This window comes from Microtus oregoni, unplaced genomic scaffold (genome assembly GCF_018167655.1).
Source record: "Microtus oregoni isolate MIOR12 unplaced genomic scaffold, Mior012 000033F_ref0000390, whole genome shotgun sequence".
Lineage (NCBI taxonomy): Eukaryota > Metazoa > Chordata > Mammalia > Rodentia > Cricetidae > Microtus > Microtus oregoni.
This window is the reverse complement of record NW_024543092.1, coordinates 13,663,491-13,683,537: the sequence shown is the minus strand read 5'-3', so window position 1 is coordinate 13,683,537 and position 20,047 is coordinate 13,663,491. Positions and strand designations below refer to the sequence as shown.

Genomic DNA, 20,047 nt, shown 5'->3' with positions numbered 1-20,047 from the left:
AGAGTTCAGCGGTGGCCATGTGAGATTACGAGTTTCTGTGAAGGTAAAGAGCTGCCTCTCAAACTCCTTAAGCTGTGGCTGGGTGTGCTGGTGAATGAGAGTGCGGAAGGAGACAGCCAGAACAGCCATCAGCCTGGAGCTTCAGCCACTGACCGAAAGCTGGGTCCCTCACCTGGCTCCCTGTGAGGAAACCGAGTGTGGGGGGCATCCTGACACCCCTACCAGGCTATGCTCAGCCTCATGGGCAGACTCCACATTGACAGAGGTTGTAGAATTGCAGAACAAATTTCACCCAGAGCTACAAACATTTCAGAGAGCTGCCCTTGTGGAGGGTAGATTGTCAACCCCATTTGCAAAGGAGTGATACAGGGTCAGTGAGAAGCAGTGTGTGGTCCAGCCGAGACCCTAGTGCTGCCAGTGGCTAGGCCAGACCCCCGACTCATGTCAAGACAAAGAGAAGCCAGGGGCGTGGGGAAGCAGTGAGTTCCGGGTAGAAATGGGAGGACAGTTGGAAAAGAAGCAGCTGAAAGCGAGGGAAAGCGAGGGAAAGAGTGTGACCAGGCCCCCACACTGAGTCTTTTCTCACCTGCGTGCACTCGTTCCGTTTAACTATGAACAGTCAGTGACAAGTTGCGACGGTCATCTGGGCTCTTGAAGGGTTCTTTTCCATCTCAAGAACTGCTAACTACAAGTTGGAAAACTTGAGAAAAATTTTGTCCGATTTTCTGGCATCCCTTCTGGTCCTGGCTTCCAGCTCTGTTTATAATGAATGCGGAGGGCTGCAAAATCCTTCAACGGCGCCACATCTGGCATCAGGCCCCACTTTCTCTAAGAAACCCCAGTTAGCTTTCTTGCACTTTGAATAGCTGGGTTCTAAGTTCTGTTGACTTTATTTTAGTGTCGCCTGTAAAATAGTCTCCTACAAATGACTAAATATTGAACGGCTTCTCTCTTACTTCTGTTCTTTCCTAATCTAAAGCCTGAAAAGCGCCCGTAGGAAAAAGGAATAAAAGTCTGTTGTTTCAGCTGGGCGGTTGTGGGACAGACATTTAATTCCGGCACTCAGGAGGTAGAGAGAGGTGGTCGTCTTTGAGTTTCAGGCCAGCCTGGTCTACAGAGTGAGTTCTAGGCCAGCCAGGGCTACATGGTGTCTCAGAAAACAAAACAAAAACTGTTGCTTTGGAACAACAGATTGGGAGAGGAGAGCTGTTTTTTGGAGCCCCTTCCCCCCATCCCTTGCTATTCACTCTTACTGTGTGATTTCAAGGATGAGATTGTTTTCCTGAAGGGAGAGTCAGGATGATATTGGTCCACAAGTCCCCAAGTCAGTGGGTTTTCAGTGTTTAGGTCAGTGATGTTACCATGATGTTAAAACTGATGGAGGACCCACAGAACTTTTGTGTGGACTGATGTGGCTTATAGCTGACAGTATTGCCCTAAACAGAAACTAAAACTGAGAAAATTATGAAAAACTTGCAACATATTAAAACCTCCGTAATGATGCTGCAGAAATAACATGTTAGTGAGAGAGGCATATAGACATTCACGAGGGTGCATGCGTGTTGCGTGCTTGCAGACACAACTACCCAGACGTGAGGTCAGAGATGGAGGTCTTCTTCCATCGCACCCCACCTTATTTTCTGTGCCAGCATCTCACTGAATCTAGAGATCATCAGTTCAGCTAGGTGGCTTTGTTAATAAGCTCTAGACATTTGCATGCCCCTCCCAAACGTTGGGGTTACAGACAGGAGTCACTGCATTAGCTCCTGAGTGGAATGGGGATCTCAGATCCTCATGTGTGGGAGGCAGGCATTGTACTGACTAAGCCATCTCCCTACCCTGGAATAATATATTAAAAATATAGATAAAGATATCACACACAAAACATTCTAAGAAGAGAGATATTTTATGATACTTATGCAAGTGTGTTCTATCTGGCACAAAAGAAGATGCATTCTTGTGGGTGTTCAGTCTGCTGCAAGACCACACCTCAGGCAGCATCTGGAAAATTCTATTGACAAAAACATGAATATCATTGAAAATAATTTTGACCATATGAAGCTCCTGGACCAATGGAGTCTCCAAACTGTACTTAGTATCATAGAAAATGATCATGCCAAAGGCTTGACATAATCTAAAGAGGTCATGACTTAACGAGCATGGTCACACTCAGCAGTGCTAGAAGGTTGATTACTGACAGACACATTTACAGATTGCCTTTTCGTGACTATGCTGTCAGGCATTTCCTTCTTTTAAATCTAGTCACTTACATTTCCTTAAGGGAGTTTGGCACTTGGGCAGAAGCAGTATAATGATTAAAGAAAAGCAGCCTTGGGGCTGGGGAGATGGATCGCTTGGTCAAGGGCTTGTTGTGCAAGGATTTGAGTTTGAATCTCCAGAACCCATGAACCTGGGGTTCAGATGCTGGCGAGCAGAGATAAAGGGACGGCAGGGATTGGCTCGGTAACTTGTCTAGACAACCATATCATTGGCTGTCTCGGCAAAACCCTATTCCCAAATAAAGTCCATTCACAGGTACTGGGATCGAGGAGAGTCACATATGGTTTTTGGAGACTACAAGCTCAACCTTAACAGATCCCATTAGTCTCTGGCTGTCTGGAAATAACTTTTATTGTTATGTGTGTATCTGCATGTGGTGTATGTGTGTGTATGTGTTTGTGTCTATGTATGTATATGTACACGGAGGTCAGAGATTGACATCTGGTGTTTTCCCCACTCTCTCTACCTTAAATTTTGGGACAAGTTCTGTTTCTGAGCCAGGAGCCCACCAATGTGACTTGACCTACCAGTCAGCAGGCCTCTGGGATCCTCCTGTCTTAACGGTGCTGGGCTTATACACTTGCATTATCACGCCTGGCTTTTTAGGTGGTGCTGGGGATTTGAACTCAGGTCCTCATGCTTTTACAGTAAGCACTTTACCAACAGAGCCATTTTTTCATCCCTTGTTTGTCCTCGGTCTTTGTGTAATGTTCTTTTTGACTATAATCAACATTGAAAAGAGAATAAGCCTGATCTCATTTAACCAAGTTTCTGGTTAAAATTGTTCATTTGAGGAAATGTGGAGGAAAGAGGAGTATTTAAAACTTTGCTGCCACTAAGCAACAACATCCAGAGTGTGGGACACAGGTGAGGCGTAAGACAAAGGCTGGCAAGGGGCCTCATAGGGAAAAGATGCCAGATGCCAGGTCAATGACCCAAATTTGGTTCCAGGGACCCAAACACGAGAAGGAGAGGACTGAGCTAATTCTTTCAAATGGTTCTTGGACTCTGTATATAGTTGAGACACATACATGCTTACACACATTCATATATATGTGCACAATAATTAAATAATAGATAAACAAACATATAAATAAATTTGTTTGTACAGGCTTCCTTGGCTGTGCAGTGTGTATCTGGAGTGGTAGCAGCCCTAAGCTCAGGACTTTTCTCCCTGTTATCTTCTTCTCTGGTGCTATCCATGCTTGCAGGGTTTTGATGGAAGCAGTGGACAACGGATTCAACTATTCTCTGCCACACAGCCACACCCTGGAACTGGGAGTTCTCCTTGCCTATGGGAGGAGAAACCTGGACAGAATTGAGTCCCCTCTCCCCCGCCTCTGGCACTGGATGCAAACTTGGGGCTATTGAACAGTGGATTCTTTGGCTAAATCTGTCAAGACAAAGTATCTCATATTTATCAGATTGAACAATAGACTCACTGTGTGTTGGTTCTGAAGGCTGAGCATTCAAATCAGGATGTCTGTAAGCTCAGCTCCTTCCTGGGGTCCTAAGGATGCTCTTCTTGACTTGGAGATGACCATTTTCTCGCTGGCTCTTCCTTCTCTTCTCCTCCTCTTGCTGCCTGTTTCTGTGCCCAGACTTACTTTTTAATGAATTAGAACACTGTTCATTTTGGATTAGGGCTCACCCTGATCTCATTTTTACTTGCTTGTGTTTATGCTATTTTCCAAATAAGGTCACCTGCTGAGGCGCTGACCCTCAGGGGTGAGGACTTTGACACATCTTTAATTGAGGTGTTCTGAGGTTCCAGCTACTTGGCACAGAGTCTAGAAAGGCTCCCAAGTGAGCCTTTCCTGTGAGGTCCATAGGTGTTTTCCCCCCATAGGAGGGTCAGAACCAGAGAAGGGCCATGGGGGCCCCACGCCGGTGTGTCAGTCAGGTAGCTGTGCACTCTATAACACAGCATATGTAATTAGCAACAGTGGTAAACACCGCCCATTCTTTCTCCTCAGCCTCACTGTCTCATAGGAAGCCAGCTCCGTGACCTACTGCCAGGAGCAACCTCTGTCTGTCTGACAGCTTTCTTTGGCTAATGTAGCCTGCTGCAGGCCAGGGAGTGAATTCTCCCCTGGAAAGTTCACTCATCGACTGAGCAGAGCTTGGTAAGCACCTCTGTTCCCTCTCCCTTGGAGGGCGAGTTCTGAGGAAAGGAAACCACGTGGGCTGAAGTCAGACTTTCCTCCCTCGTTTTAAGGTCTTGTTTTGTTTCAAGACAGGGTTTCTCTGTGCAGCCCTGGCTGTCCTGGAACTTGCCCTGTAGAGCAATGGCTGGCCCCTAACTCAGAGATCCACCTCTGGGATTAAAGGCATGTGCCACCACCACCCAACATTTTAAAGGCTTAATGAAAGGTACTTGTTTAATCTGAAAAATTAATATTATATAGACATGTATAGATAATTCCTTCATAAACATCTATTATCTACATCTATCTATATCTCTGTATTTATCATCTATCTATCTATCTATCTATCTATCTATCTATCTATCTATCTATCTCTTATCTAGCCATTGTATAAACCCATGAGCAATGCCTATCAAGAATGTTCACTCTAAAAGAGTAGAGAATTGTAGTTTTCTTGGGCTAGGAGAGGGCAAGTGGCAAAGATAATTTATAAGACTATATTTTAACAAGTTGTTTTCTTTCTCAAATGACTTTATTCTCACCAGTATTATGAATTTTTTGAGGATTTTCTGAACCTGGCGCATGTTTTTTTCCCCCCTGTAATTTAGTTTTTGGAATTATTGACCCAAGGACAAATGCGGCTATTTCTTGACAAATCCCATCATACCACATACATACCTGTGGCCTCCTTCTTGCTGCGACCTCTTCCAAACATAAGGCCATTAGCTCAATCTTTATCACCATAGGCAGCAAGAGTTCATAAGGCATTGTCATTTTTAAGATCGGACCCCCTCATGATTGGTTCTCAGTTCTCATGCCTCTGATTCATTAGCGCACCCTCATCTCCTCCTCCTCCTCCTCCTCCTCCTCCTCCTCCTCCTCCTCCTCCTTCTTCCTCTCTCTCTCTCTCTCTCTCTCTCTCTCTCTCTCTCTCTCTCATTTGTTTACTACTTCCTAGTAGTATCTTCTTAGAGCTATGTCAGTCAATCCGGCTTTAGCTCAACCAGCCCACACAAGACCTGGTATTACCTTTTCTCCTTCTGAAGGATTGACTAGAACTTGTATAGTTGGCTTTTCTCTGACACAATCCAGCCCCAAATCTGTATTCACACACAATCTCTTCAGTTGCTTACCATAAGACTAGAGTAGTGACCCAGCCTACTAAAGTCACATTGTTGTTTTTTGAGGAGGTTACATTTTATTTTAGGGAAAAATATAATCTATGTATATGATGTCTAGATGATATCAATTGTGTTTCATTGACACCTCTTGTACAATAGAGGCTGGTGGTAGACATTCAACCCTTTGTTGGGTGGGTAATGAGATAAGCATGGGCTTTTCAAAGCTTCTTTAGACTTGAATGACAAAAATACACTGTAAGCACTTACAGGGCAGTGTTTAGTGTCCCGTGAATGCAAAGAAAGTAGAAGACACAGTAACTGCCACAGGCCAACACAGAGGAAATTATAGTACTGAAGAAAGAACCAATTTAGCAGGGAAGGTATTGAGCTGGGCATGGGGGAAAATGGTTAAATGGGTCCGTAGATGTAAATAAGAAAGGCTCTGAGACAAAGGAGACTTACTGTCCCATCTCTGCAGCCCCACCAGTGCTGAAGTGTAGCTGCATGGCTTATTCTGGCCACTCTAAGACCTACCGTGCTATGCTCATGTTACAGCGCTTCTGATTAGGAATCAGCACAATTAATTATACTGAGAAACCTTTTTAGTTCGTCTTCCCATACCAGACAGTTGTTGTGGAGGTTTGCCTGTATGCTTGTGTGTGTGTGTGTGTGTGTGTGTGTGTGTGTGTGAGAGAGAGAGAGAGAGAGAGAGAGAGAGAGAGAGGATCTTGCTAGATAGCCTAGCTAGTTTAGAATTTTTAGATTCTCCTGTCTTAGCCTACTGAATGCTAGGATTAGAGACGTGTGCCAGCACACCTAGCTATGCACATATCTATATATTTTAGAATTACTTTAATTACCATTAATTATCCTGAAATATTTAAAAATAAATTAAAAGGATTTTGGAGCTCTCAGAGGGAGCTCTGTCTTCTAGTCATCTTTAATTGTCAGCTTGACATGGTGTAGAGACAGACAGCTGAGAGTAGAGCCTGCACTGAGGAATCGCCTGGGTCAGATCGATGTTGGCGTCTCTCTCTCTCTCTCTCTCTCTCTCTCTCTCTCTCTCTCTCTGTGTGTGTGTGTGTGTGTGTGTGTGATGTTTTGATTGCTAAATGATACAATAGGGCCTAGCCTACCATGTGTGGCAACATCCCTAGGCAGGTAGGTGGTCTTGGGCTGTATAACAAAGTAACAAAGCATGAGCCTGAGCTTCTCTCTCTCTCTCTCTCTCTCTCTTAAACTCTGGTTGCTAGTATACTCCATGAGATTTTTTTTTCATTTCTGAGAGAGCTGGGAAATATAAGGTTACACATTATTAATTCACATTTATATTGAACAAGATTAATTTTCTGGAACTATATGATCTACGGTTAAAATAAAATCCTTGCACATTTTAGTTCAGCCATTGTACCATTCAGACAGATGAACAGAGCATGTTGACTAGGATAAATATATACAATATTTGTTCATTAAAAAAAATCTCCTTTGGTTTCCAAACCAGTGGATTTGGGTAGTGTATCTTCGGAAGTCCTCAGAAGTGTAGCTCCTATGTGGGACTTCATTGCGCAACTTTTTCTAGAGAGACATGAATGAATTATCCACCCTCAATAGGACACCAGTGACAGAACAAAGAAACATTGCCACCCTAGTGAATTTTGGTGGGCCAGTGAGGCTACTGAGGTCACTTATAGGAGCGTGGTGACTCAAAAGAAGCTGTGTCATTGAAAGGTCCACCCCAGCATGGATGACAGCTCCTCGCCCATGGAAAGCAGTTCAACTGCACAGTCTCCTCTCCATCAGTAACCGTTTACGGCCTCCTTAATGTTGGGGAGGGGGCTTGGGAATAGTTTCACTTTCTCAGCTCCTTCCCAAGTTTAATGAGCCGCCCGAGCCCTGCAGGCTTTCCCAGCTTCCTGAGTCTGAGTCCACTCCATCCTTCTTCGTCTTTCAGGAGGGAATGTTTCAATTAAGAGGAAATAGCTACACACACACACACACACACACACACACACACACACACCACACACACCCTGCGTAGGATCGTTGGCCCATAAATGCTGTAAAATGTGCTAAAACTCTAAAATTGTGATCAATTGCATTTTAGTTTGGAAAGCAAGCACGAGTGCATGCTTGGCTCCTCAGAGGATAAAGCAAGATGGAGAGATGAGGGTAAGGGAGTATTGTCAAGATGCTTGGCTGAGATGCTTGCACGCTTTAATGGAAATGTCGAGCGACCTTGACTCCATGGCTCCATGTGTTGACAGTTACAGGGCTTCCCTTTTAATAAATGAAATCGTAAATTTGGAGTTCATCAAGTTCAATTGTCTCCATGACTGAATTCCCCATTGGACAGTCTTCCATGTAAGGTATTAGGAACTCTGTGAAAGCAGGGCAGCTTGGCTAGGGATTGACCAGGACCTCACCCCTGGACGTTTAAAGATAATTGACATTGACCAACAACACAAGGAACTCTTTTTCCAAAAGGGAATGCGTGTAAGTTTCTTAGTGTATTAATTAGTATCCAAAGACAACACCATTCTTTGAATTATTCCCATTTTGGGAAAAATAACTGTAGAACTCAGTGGTACAGAAATGTCCCAGCTAGGGTTTCCATTGTGTGAACAGACACCATGATCATGACAAGTCCTATAAATGAAAACATTCAACTGGGGTGTCTCATTTACAGTTTCAGAGGTTCAGTCCACCACTATCATGGTGGGGAGCATGGAGGCATGCAAGCAGAGCAGACATGGTGCTGGAGAAGCAGCCAAGAGTCCTATATTTTGCAGGCAACAGGAAGTCGTCTGAGACACTGGCCAGTATCCTGAGCATAGGAAACCTTAAAGCCCAACCCCTACAGCGACACACTTCCTTCAACAAAGCCACATCTCCAATAGTGCCACTTCCCATGAGATCATAGGGGCCAATTACATTTAAGCCTCCACAAGAAAGGAAATGAGAGAAGTGTATTAGAGACAGATAAACTTGAGCTGCATGTGGGTACATCCTGTCTCCTAGATTCTCTCTGAATAGTATACGAATCTCTTATAATAAACAAGCAAACAAACACACACAAGAAGAATGACACCTGATGTTCTCCTCTGACCTCTATACGCAAGTCCACGTGTTCACATGAACACACAAGAACATGGACACACACACCTACATGCGTGTGTGTGCACCCACAGGGACGTGTACGCACACATGCGTCTTTCCTTATCACTGCGGCATTTCATTTTTAAAGCCAGTGCGTCCCACACTGACTTAGCCGGTGAGTTTATATGACCCCATTAAGCCATGTAGATGTTCAGCAACAGGAAGAAATGGCTGCAGGCTTCTATTTGAAAATCTGCCCCCCTCAGTTGCCCTCAACAACTGATTTCTCACCACTAGAACCAAGAAGTTTAAGGTGAAAGGATTAGTATTATTATTATTTAGATAGGGTGTCTCTACAAATCTTTGACCGTCTTAGGCAGGCCTTGAAGTCCCAAGGTCTGCCTCTGCCTCCTTTTTTCCCCTTTCTCTCCCTCCTTCCCCCTCTTTCCCTCCCTTCCTCCTTCCTTTCCTCCCTCCCCCTCCCTTCCTTCCTTTTTTTCATTTTTCAAGACAGGGTTTCTCTGTGTAACTCTGGCTGTCCTGGAACTCAATTTCTAGACCAGGCTGACCTTGAATTCATAGAGATCTGCCTACTTCTGCTTCCTGAGTACTGGGATTAAGAGTGTGTGCTATCACACTTGGCTGCAAAAGAATATTCTTTAGGAGCCAAAGCCTGGCTTTCTCAGGGTCAGACGGCTGGCTATAGATTGATTGGCTGAGAGAGTGGATATGAACGTCAGTTGGAACTTCAAACAGTTCCTTTCCAAAATGAATTTTCATGAGAAAGGGAACTTTTCCGCCTGTACCTTACAGATGAAGCCATCTAACCAGAGGACATGTACAGGAAGAGGGAGGAGGCCCTCAGACCAAGCAGACTTTATAGTTGACTTGCCTGGGTCCCCGTTGGTGAGGCCAGCACTGCTGTGACTCTCTTGTTCTTACTCTGCTTTGGCTGGCAGGTTTGGGACCTTTACAGGGGACATAGTTTGGAGCTGGCAGAAGCACAGCCCTGGCTGGCTGTTCAGGTCCAGTCTTTGCTTCGCTCCACCGTAGACAGGAAGAGTTCATGGAGCCCAGGTGCCTCTGCTTTCATCTCTAAAGGACTTTCTGCTTGTAAAGCAAGGACTTGTAAAATAAGGTTCCCCCCAGATCTGAACTCTCCCTTCGCCTGCCTAGCCTCAGTGACTTCTTACTGATGAGGTCCTGGAAGAGGGGAAGAAAATGGACTGGGAATGCCTATACCCTCACATCTCAGTTACTAGAAGTAGAACTTTCGTGGAACCTACATAGAAAAAAGAGTGGGCCCTGGGTCCATTTTCTAGAATGAAATACTACAGCTGTGACAATCAGCGATTTCTGTTTCCATTGTTAGTGAGCTGGCTGTGGAATACAGCCATCTCTTTGCTGACTTTGCAGTTGCAAATGCAAGACCTCCCATCCAGTGAGAGCTTGGAGACATTCGCAGATGCCTGTAGATCCACCCGCCTCCTGCAGGAAAGCACTGATTGGTGCTAATCTTTATCCTTTCCCCATGAAGTACACTGATACTTTTCCATGTTGCTGATCTGTGCTTTTTATTTCCACCTCTCCCTCACCCTAAATGCTTATCATGTTTTCAGATGTACGGGGTTAATTTGGAAAGTTAAGGAACGTTGTTCTGTTCTGGCTCATAAGTCTAAGGATAAGAAGGAGAAACATGCAGGGAAGTGATGGCACACACCTTTAATCCCAGCACTCAGGAGGCAAAGTTAGGTGGATCTCTGTGAGTCTGAGGCCAATCCCAGGACAGCCAGGGCTGTTACACAGAGAAACCCTGTCTCAGAAAAAAAAAACAAAAAAACCCAAAACCAAAAGAATAACAATAACAAACCAAAGAAGAAGCGCAAATGACTGACTATGCTTTTAGCAGAATTTACATATGTTGGTTACAGTGATTGAACTGTAGCATTAAAAAACCCCCGGTAGGTTGAGATCGGCAGAATTGTCCTCCTTTAAATGCCTTGTTAGCTAGTAAGGGAAGAATGAATAACTCTTAGACTGAACTCAGTGTTCATAAAAGCAGCTTCCTTATAGGTCTGAGTATTTGAATACACATAATTCTATTTAATTTGATTTTTTTCCAAGACAAGGTCTCTTTATATAGCCCTGGTTGTCCTGAAACTCACTCTGTAGACCAAGCTGGTCCGAAACTCACAGAGATCAGCCTGTCTCTGTTTCCCAAGTGGATTAAAGGCATGTGCCACCACCACCTGGCAACTTGAAATAGTCTTATGAAATATTTCTGTTAAACCATTTCAAATAAGAAAAATAGGGAGCTGTGTGGAAACTATTATTTTTGCCTGTCTTGTCCATACTAGAGCATTATATTCAAATCAGTGTTTTATTTCTAATGCTCAGGATTTGCTTGGAGTAATTTGATGTTTCAAAAAGACTTAGGATGGTCTCCATGCTCTCTCAGCCTATGGCTCTGCCTGCCACTGTTGACACAGAACTTGTGCTGGAAACAAGGATTGTTGATCTGAAACTGCTGGCGTTGTATTTCCTTGTCCAGAGAGTCTGAGTCCTAGAAGTTCTAGGGAGCTGGAGTAGCAATGGGTGGGAAGGACATTCTGTTCTTTTCAGACACTCTGCAATCTAATACCTGCTACAGAGAGCACCATGTAGCCAAGGGATGAGGACTATGAGACTGACTGTCCCTCGTGAATGCAACGTGCTCCCTGTTAGCTGCCTTAGCAACCGAGGGCATTGCTTCATATAGCAAGTCTTCCAAACTATGCCTCTACGTCAGTGGTTCTCAACCCCGTATGTCACGAGTCCTTTGGGGGTTACATATCAGGTATCCTGCATATCAGATATTTACATTACAACTCTTAACAGTAGCAAAATTACAGCTATGAAGCAGCAAGAAAATAATTTTATGGTTGGGGGTCACAGCACAAGGGACTGTTTTAAAAGGCCACAGCCTTCGGAATTGAGTTACCGTGGTCTGTTTCTTTGTTAAAACCAGCTCTTCTGGACGTGATTTAAAATAGTGGAGGCAGGGGTTGAACACTTGCCTGACACATATGTGCAAGGCCCTGGGTTCCTTTCTAAAGAAATAAATCAGTGAAAGGAAGCCTGGTGGTCTACACTGGGGCCACCTGCTCGTTGGGAGCCCGAGGCCAAGGACTGCAAGTTCACGACTTAAGTGAACTACAAACCAAGATCAAAGTCAGCCTGGGTAACTTGATCAGAACCAACCTTAAAAAAAAGTCAAAAGGTTGGAGATACAGATCAATGGTGAAGTGTTTGCTAGCGTGAATGAGGCCTTAGGTTTAAGCCCCAGTATGACCAAAAAAAAAAAAAAAAAGTAAAAATTAAAAATTAATAAGAACCAGTAAACGACATGAGGTTTTTCAATCTTTAAGCCCTCGACATTGGTCTGTGAGATAAAGACAGTCTCTAAGAGGAAGCCCAACATCAGCTCTCCTGCTGTCTGCAGGGTGACATCATTAAGGTTCTGGAATGATTAAAAGACTTCAAGCCAGCGAGGCTGCGTTTATTTCAGTGAAAAGATGTTTGCGAACTTCACTACCTGGTGGGATGCTTGTGTATTTAGAGAGACAATCTCATTGCTGTGGTGCAGACCCATTGGAACTCAGCAGCAGGGGTAATTGAGTTAACTGATGGCTCCGAGGCCAGGTGATGTCATAGATAAGACCATTGCTCCCCCCCACCCCCCAGGATATTTCGCGGGTGGAAATTTGCAGAATTAGTTGCGGTCTTTCAAGCTAAGAGATAAACAACACGAGACAAAGTATATGTGGGAAAAAAATTTAAATGATTTTAAATGTTCTGAGAATAGTAGGCAAAGAACATCGTGATTAGAATCACCACTAAGTGGGGTGGGGACCTCAGCCCAGAGGAAAAAGGCTGGGAGCAGTTGGCATCTGAACACACATTCTTTCTTTCGTTATGGGAAGAGTTCTGAACTGGGGATGGGTTCAGGGTTTTTACTCCTGCCTTTGCCCAGTAGTTATAGTAACAGTTATGTCTCCAGAGTGCTCCGTGTCTGCTTTTCAAGTAAAGCTTAAAATGCGTTTGGAAGAGACCCAGATTGCTAATGTGAAATTGATTCCCAAACTCCCTTGTCCAGGTCCCACTGCTCCTCCTGGACCTTGGCTTCTGATTAAGGCAACAGAAAAAAAAAAACCAAACCCTTCCTGGGAAAGTCCCAAGATGTCCAAGAGCGGCTAGCTGTGGTTTTTCAACTCTGCACTCAGTTCAGTACGTTACAATATTCACACCATATTTTGTTGGTTAAATAATTGACCTAAACATGCAAGGAGGCTCGTTAAAAAAAAAAAAGAGAGAGAGAGAGAGAGAGAGAGAGAGAGAGAGAGAGAGAGAGAGAGAGAAATACAGGAGGATGGGTCCTAGTACCAGCACAGTAAAACATCAAATCAATCAATAGGTTTGCTCATTTCTCTAGTCACGTGGGAGGAGCCCTGGTGAGTATCAAGGTGGGAAGGAAGGAGGGTGCTCCTGTTGAAGAGGGTGGGTACAAAGTAACAAGGGCACAGGAGCAAGCAGAAAGAAAACTGGCAAATGTGTAAACGATTGGATTTTTCTTTTTGTATACACATCAATTTCCGGAACTGTTTATCTCAAATCCCACCTCTTTGCAAACTTTCTTCTTGAAGTTTGCACATGGGAGGGGCAGTCAGCACACCCTAAAACTTTCGCATGCTAACAGCTGTAATTAAGGTAGAAGCCTTATTTACATAGTAATTAGCCTGCCGGACTGGAAGGGTAAATGGATCGCTAATTCATTTAGATAGTTAATTGGCCTTCCAGGTTGGAGATTTTAACATGCCTTTCTTGGCATATTTTCTGTGTGTGCTGAGTATGGAGCGTGCTGACAATGGGACAAAACTCTGCGATCTGGGCTCTGGAATTTCAGCTTCTAGCGCTCCAGCGAATTGCAAAGGAACTAGGGAACATGGTCAAAACCTCAAGTAAAATTCTACAGCAAAATCACCAGCACTCGATTCTCTGTGTGATTCTGTTTCTACACCCTGATTCATATTATCTCAACCTAGTTATTGCTGCCCCGGTTTCCGCAGGCAGCACTGTTGCTTGGTCATCCTGGTCACACGGTGATAGTCGAAACTGTCTTAACAGTTCCCTTTGAGCAAAGGTCAAGATGGTTCTCTCTTGAGGCCATAAAGATGGTTAAGGAAAGAGACAGGTCAAAGATCATTTCTAAAAAGAGGGCAACTATGCTACCAGGAATCTTCTCATGGCTTTGCCAAGTCTCTGGGTTGGCTAATTAGTTTTGGTTTTAAAAAGATAGCTATTTTTTGATAGCTGGACCTCTCTACTGTATCGATGAATCACACAGGAGGCTAAGGTAGTTTACACACTATATGCCCACCACAATATACCACACACATACACACACACACACACACAGAGAGAGAGAGAGAGAGAGAGAGCGCTAACGAGCTCTGAGTGCTGGGTATTAGCCGTGATTGTCCCAGGTACTAAACAGCACCTACCCTAACACGATAAATATTGAATGAAGGCCGTGGTTGGGACAGAGGGTGCATCTGCGGGTGTTTACTGAATGAATTAACTCGAACCACTCCCTTAGGCCGGGAGCAAGGTAGTAGGAAGTGGGAGAACAGATCCAGCTCAGTCCACCCAACACCAAACAGCCTCTGCCCTGGATTGGGTTAATAGTCGCCATGGGGAAGATGGAAATCAATAACTATAATTGAAAGAAGACTCACTAGGGGCCAAAAGAGTGTCTATGCCTGTGTGTGGGAGGTAGAGCCGGGAGGGCCAGAGGGAGGTAAACACCGGTTATAGGGTTTTCCCCAGAGCCAGGCTCTGCTTCCAAATTGAGGCTTTTAGTGTGGAAAGGGCTCTCCTCCCCTTGTCGGAGGCGGAAACTGGGCATTTTTCTTCTTCTCCTCCTCTTCCTCCTCCTCTTCCTCCTCCTCCTTTTCTTTCTTTCTTTTTTTTTTTTTTTTGGCTTTCTGCCAAATTTCGCCCCAGGGTTAATGACTAATCCAAATCGAGCGTTAGGTCATTTTGAAAATATGAATATTACATTATGGTAAAACACAGCTCGAAGAACTGCCGTTCTGCTGTTATTACCCTGAGAGGTCGATACACTGCAGCAATCCGGAGAGCAGCGGTACATCGCCACCCTTTTGCTCAAAGCACACAATTATGACTTAGTGTAGGAAACGTAAAATGAGGTGGGCAAGATCTTCATTCGAAGCTTTTAAAACAAGAACATACACGTCTTACTTAAACAAACAACAAGAACTGTTCACAAGGATTCCGACTCTTCGGCTCCCACTAGGCTGGTATCTCTTCAGAGCTAACCGGCTTGCCAGGGACTCGGGCAGCGGCGACAGCACGCCTTCTGAAAAGGAAAAGTAGAGCCCTGGAGAGCCGATCTGAGCTTGCGGGAGAGAAAGTAACCAGAGACTGCGTCATCGCGACCCCGCCCCCTCCCACGTGTTGCTCCCGCTCAGCCCCGCCTCTTCTTTTATTCCCCGAGCTCGGCTTAGAGCTGAAACTTTGCAACTCGAGCGCGCACGCTCTGCGTTCTTCCTCGCCCGGGCGTCCTGCGACGGTGGCTCAGGAGGTGGGATCGGCTGGCGGGAAGGCTCGGGGCGCCGGCGCACGCGGAGTGGGGACCTCGGCGGGGACGGACGCCGCTCGCAGGAACCGCGGAGTGCCAGCCTACCTCGAAGTTCCTGACCAGGAGAGTCCCATGCCTGGACAGCCCCGGCCTGGTGTCTGAGGTCGCAGCGGTGCTCCCGCTGCTGCCGAGGTCGCCGAGGAGCAACTGTATCACTGAGCTGCGTGTGGGAACTGCAGCTGGACGAGCAGCCGACACCGGGCACATCTGTCCCGTGCGCCGGGGCCCAGGACTGCGCTCTCCTGGCTGAGCCGCAGCGGGATGGCCCGCTAACCGTGGCCATGCAGGCTTGAGCGGAGCGGACGCCCAGGGCGCGCAGGGGACAACCGCAGGCGCGGGCTGCAGCACTCCGCCGCTGACTTCCTAGCCCAGCGGGCAGTGAAGTCGCTTACCATGGAGCCCGTGACCAAGTGGAGCCCCAAACAAGTGGTGGACTGGACTAGAGGTGAGCGGGTCGTGGAGGACCCCCCGCGTTCTACAGCCCGGGAGATGGGGCGGGCCAGGAGTCAGGCACTGGGGTGCTTGGCCCCTCCTGAGGGCGACAAAGCAAACTTCTGCCGAGCGGCCTGTGCGCCCCTATCTGGTGCGCCTGCTCCGAGCGGTTCATTTCGGTGGGGGTGCGCGTTGTGTGCCGCGGACGGGGTACTCATATTTAAGCCAGGGAACAGTGGGATGGCCTTTCCGTGAAAGATGGGCTGGGCATGCGGGCCAGGGGATTTGGCGCCAGGGCACTCTCTCTGCTCTGCTCGGGTACCGTGCCCGCGACTTGCTGCCTGTCGCCAAGCGCAGAGACACAAGGCGTCTTTGTGTGGGTGATTGCCGCTGGATCTAGTAAAGGCTGCGGGCCCGGAGCAGACCGCGGGCGTGACCGGGCGGGCGGTAGGGCAGGTAGATGGAGACTCCTGCGGCCAGTCTAGCCTGTCTGTTTGGGTTGGAGAGGGTGAACTGGCTTTCGTGCCTGAGAGAATCCCAGCGCCAGGACTCCAGCAGAGGCAGAGACTCAGCTCTGGAGGCGCCAAGACCCCCGGGGGTGCAGTATTTCGAGGCCAGTTGAACCCTAAGAGAGCAGAGTGTCTGCAACTACAGTCCAGTTCTGTACAGTGCTCGGAAAGAGGAAATCCAGTGGGCGCTGGGCGGAGCAGCAGGAGTGGAAGGGTCTCTGTTACTTTATCGTTTTTCTCATGACAGTTGCCAGAGGGGTTCGACTCTCTTTGGCCTCTTCGGTAGAACAGAGTTCACTGAAATCAACTAGTGTGTTCTCAGGGGTGCCACCTCCTCACTTAAACATTCGTTTAAAGTTACTTTTCTTGCCTCCTTCTAGTTGGTCTTCCAGATGAGTGGCACCCTTTTTCAGTAGTCGTTACAGAGCTGTAGAGTTGTGCACACTCGGCTGAGTGTTCTGCATTTGCTTTTGTTCATCCCGGTGGACATGAGGAGTAGATGATGCTGATGTGTCTAGGTCATCTTTCAAATTCCCCTGCCCATGGCTGTGGTACAGTGGAAACTCCTCCTGCCCGTTTCTCAAGCCAGTGTCTCAGAGAGGCCCCTGGGAAGGGGATGTCCCAGTAGGGAAGTGTATGCGGTCCATGTGGTCACTCCTGTCTTCTCTGGGGAAGGGTACCGTATACTTTCTTAGGAAGTTGTTTTCCCAGTGACCAGAATTTCCAGGACTCTCAAGTAAAGCTACTGTGAGAAGAATGGATACACGGGCCTTGGCGACTGTGCCAGGGTGAACAGTAAACCACAGCGTTAGCAGCAGTAGACTTAAAAGTTATTTTAAGCCCATTCCCTTAACACGAAGTGTAACTTGTGCTGAAGACAGTACCAGGCGCCTCAGCTAGCTTGCTGAGATGGAGCAGATGGCCTGCTCCACCATACCAAGACTGATCTCAATTGCTGTGTGCTACGTATGCAGAGCCCCCGTGTTTGAAGACTTAGTGTGAAGAAGGAAAAGAAATATTAACAACTTTCATGTTTATTACATATCAACACGATGATTTGAATAAAATTTACTTCTAAAATGGACTCCAGCCGTTTACTTTTTTCTTAATTACAGCCTCTGATTTTGCAGTGACATGGCTCATGCTTGTGGCTCACAGTTGTGTCTGTTGTATGGTACTGTTCTAGTCTCATGAAGGGCGACAGAGGATGACTCTGGCCTTTCTGTGCCGCTGCCAGCCTACTTAATAGTCTACAACCAGAAAAATGTTATCAGGCAGACAGGAGGGTGATGAAGTGAGATCTTCACACCCTCAATATAGACAGATGATAGATATATAGATATATAGATGACAGGTAGATAGGTGATAGGTAGATAAATGATAGGTATATAGGTAGATGATAGATAGAAGATAGATGATAGATATAGATAGATGCTAGATAAATAGATAGATGATAGACCTCTTTTTGTCCCTTCATCCTTTCTTAGGATGGGGAAAAATGTTAATTTGCATATGATTATTATTATCATTATTGATTTAAAAGGAACCAAGTTTAAAGCATATTTTGGGGACTTTGGCCTTTGGCCTTACGGCTTGGTTGAGGCTACTTCCGTTTAGAGAAAGTTTTGAGCTGCCCTGAATGAGCAGCTGTGTTTAGGACCCTTGGTGCTCACTTCTCAGGTTACGGACCTGCGCTGGCACTTGGCAAATGTCCTACAAATTCTGTGCCCTTTTGACCTCATAGAAAGACCTAGATACTTTCTGTGTTAGAATCTTAAACAAAGATAAAAGGTGGAAATACTTCGCCTAACTCTTGCATGGCAAGAGGCCATTTCTTGCAGAGTGCATGGCGTATTGAAGAGGCTTTCTCTCCATAATGTCTCACAGGTATGACTTTTCCCCAAACAACTGACATAAACCATTTGTTTTCTTAGGGGCTGTTGTTAGCTGTCTTTGCTCGTCTCTCTGCCCAGCTCCCACTTTATAAATACATCCCTGTAACAAGCAGCTTGTCATGAAGATGTTGCCACTCTTGGTGTTGTGACTATGAGTGTGGGAGTTACAGGGGCTGTGAAAAGCTCCATCTACACTCAGCCACATCTACCGCTTGGGCTTATGTCAATATCACAGATCCACGTTAAGAAAGAATGCAGTGTGCTGGATAAACACACCCATCTGGCTTTTATTATTAACTTTTGCCTACACCATTAGCAGTTTCACCATGATACGAATAGCTGCCTGGTAAATATTAACAGTCTCAGGCGCAGGGATAGATAGGTGTCGTACAAGTATCAACGTACTTTGATATGCACAGCCGCCTTTGAGGCAGGAACTTTTATTCCGTTTTGCTCTTGAGGAAACTGAGGCACAGAGAAGCTAAATACCTTGATTGGTATCACCCAGCCCATTGGTGCATAGTATTTGACCCAAGTGCCTAGATGCTGCCTCGTTCCCTTTTCTCAGGATTGTCCTCCCAGGGCAATGCAGAGAAAGCACCGAGACTCTAAAGCACACCTAGGAGTAGGCCCACCGCATTCTCATGATACAATGTATTAATATTGTGTGTCAGTGGCGAGAGCCATCCAGCATCTATGTATTTTAGTCTCCATGGTTTCTCTGTGTCAGAAAGTTGTGTATACATGAGATGGATTCTTAGTTCATGGCACCTTTCCAACCAAACAACATGGTTAAAGGCTTTTTGCAGATTTTTACAATGTGTCGAGGCAGCCACGCAAGAACTGATGCGGTGCACTTCGCAACCGTGAGTTCCAGTTTTCTTTCGTAGGAGAGTCTGAGGTTGGGCAGCCCAAGAGTTGCGGTCATCCTGGTCTCATGCAGGTGACTAGTCTGTCTCAGGTTCTGTTCCTATGGTGGGCAGGAAAAGGGAAACTTAGTATCAATACCCAGTGACAGCCAAGATTCCCCTTTAAAAAGTTCCCTGTGAAACCCACTCAAGTCATATGGGCTCCACATCAGTTGTCAGAGTGGCTGCGTGGCCACTTTAGACCGGAGAGAGCCCGTCACTGTAGTTTTGTGTGGTGTCCGGTGCTGGGAATGGAGCTGAGAGCCTCACATGTGATAGGCGAGCACTTTACCACTGTACCGCACTTTCAGCACCGAGTTGGGCACATTGTGACCTTAACACAGTTGGGAGGAGGTAGGAAGGAAGACAGCCTAGGTATTGATAGGTAGCCCGAGTGTCTACCACGTGGCATTGAACATAGAATATAGATCATACATGGTATGTACTTCAAGAGGGACCCAAACCTAGTTTCTTACTTAGAGACCACAGGCCTGCTCTGCTGTACAAATACTGTCATTTTCATTTCTCTTGAGTAACCTCAGGTCAAAACCTTAAAATAGACGGGGTTTTTTGGCCTTCAGCTTTCTTTAAATACTAGTTCTGGAATACGTCTCTGCCCCCAGTTGCGTTTCTGCTTTCACACTGTTGAGCCCTGAAGAAGGAAGACACTGCTTTGTCCAGTGTCCCTGTCCTTCTCGTGGCCATGATCGGTTAGAACTGGCAGCTCTCAGTCACTGTGATACTGAGTGAGCACATCTGGATAGCTCAGCTTTCCTGCCAGAAGCCTCTTGCTGGCCAGCGGACCATCAGTCACTGTCTCCACCTCTATCAGACAGTGGCAGGGACTTTCCCCTCCCAAGGCTGAGCAGGTGGCAGTGGAAGCATCTGCCTGTCCATCGTTGTTCTTTCCTTGGAGTGCCCGAGCATACAGTGCATCAGCACCCATAAAAAGGGCCTCC

General features: G+C 46.1%; 1 protein-coding gene across 2 annotated transcripts in view; it reads left to right on the top strand.

The window, feature by feature from the left end:
• Cnksr3 (CNKSR family member 3) overlaps positions 1-20,047 on the top strand; it is a 122,978-nt gene that overhangs the window by 17,112 nt on the left and 85,819 nt on the right. Inside the window, exon 1 of one of the 2 annotated variants that reach the window (XM_041680209.1) lies at positions 15,214-15,789. The exons of the other annotated variant lie outside the window; for it this stretch is intronic. Coding sequence (XP_041536143.1) covers positions 15,738-15,789 — 52 coding nt within the window. The 5' untranslated portion in view covers positions 15,214-15,737. Of the gene's footprint in view, positions 1-15,213; positions 15,790-20,047 lie in introns of those variants that run through there. 2 annotated transcript variants of the gene reach the window in all.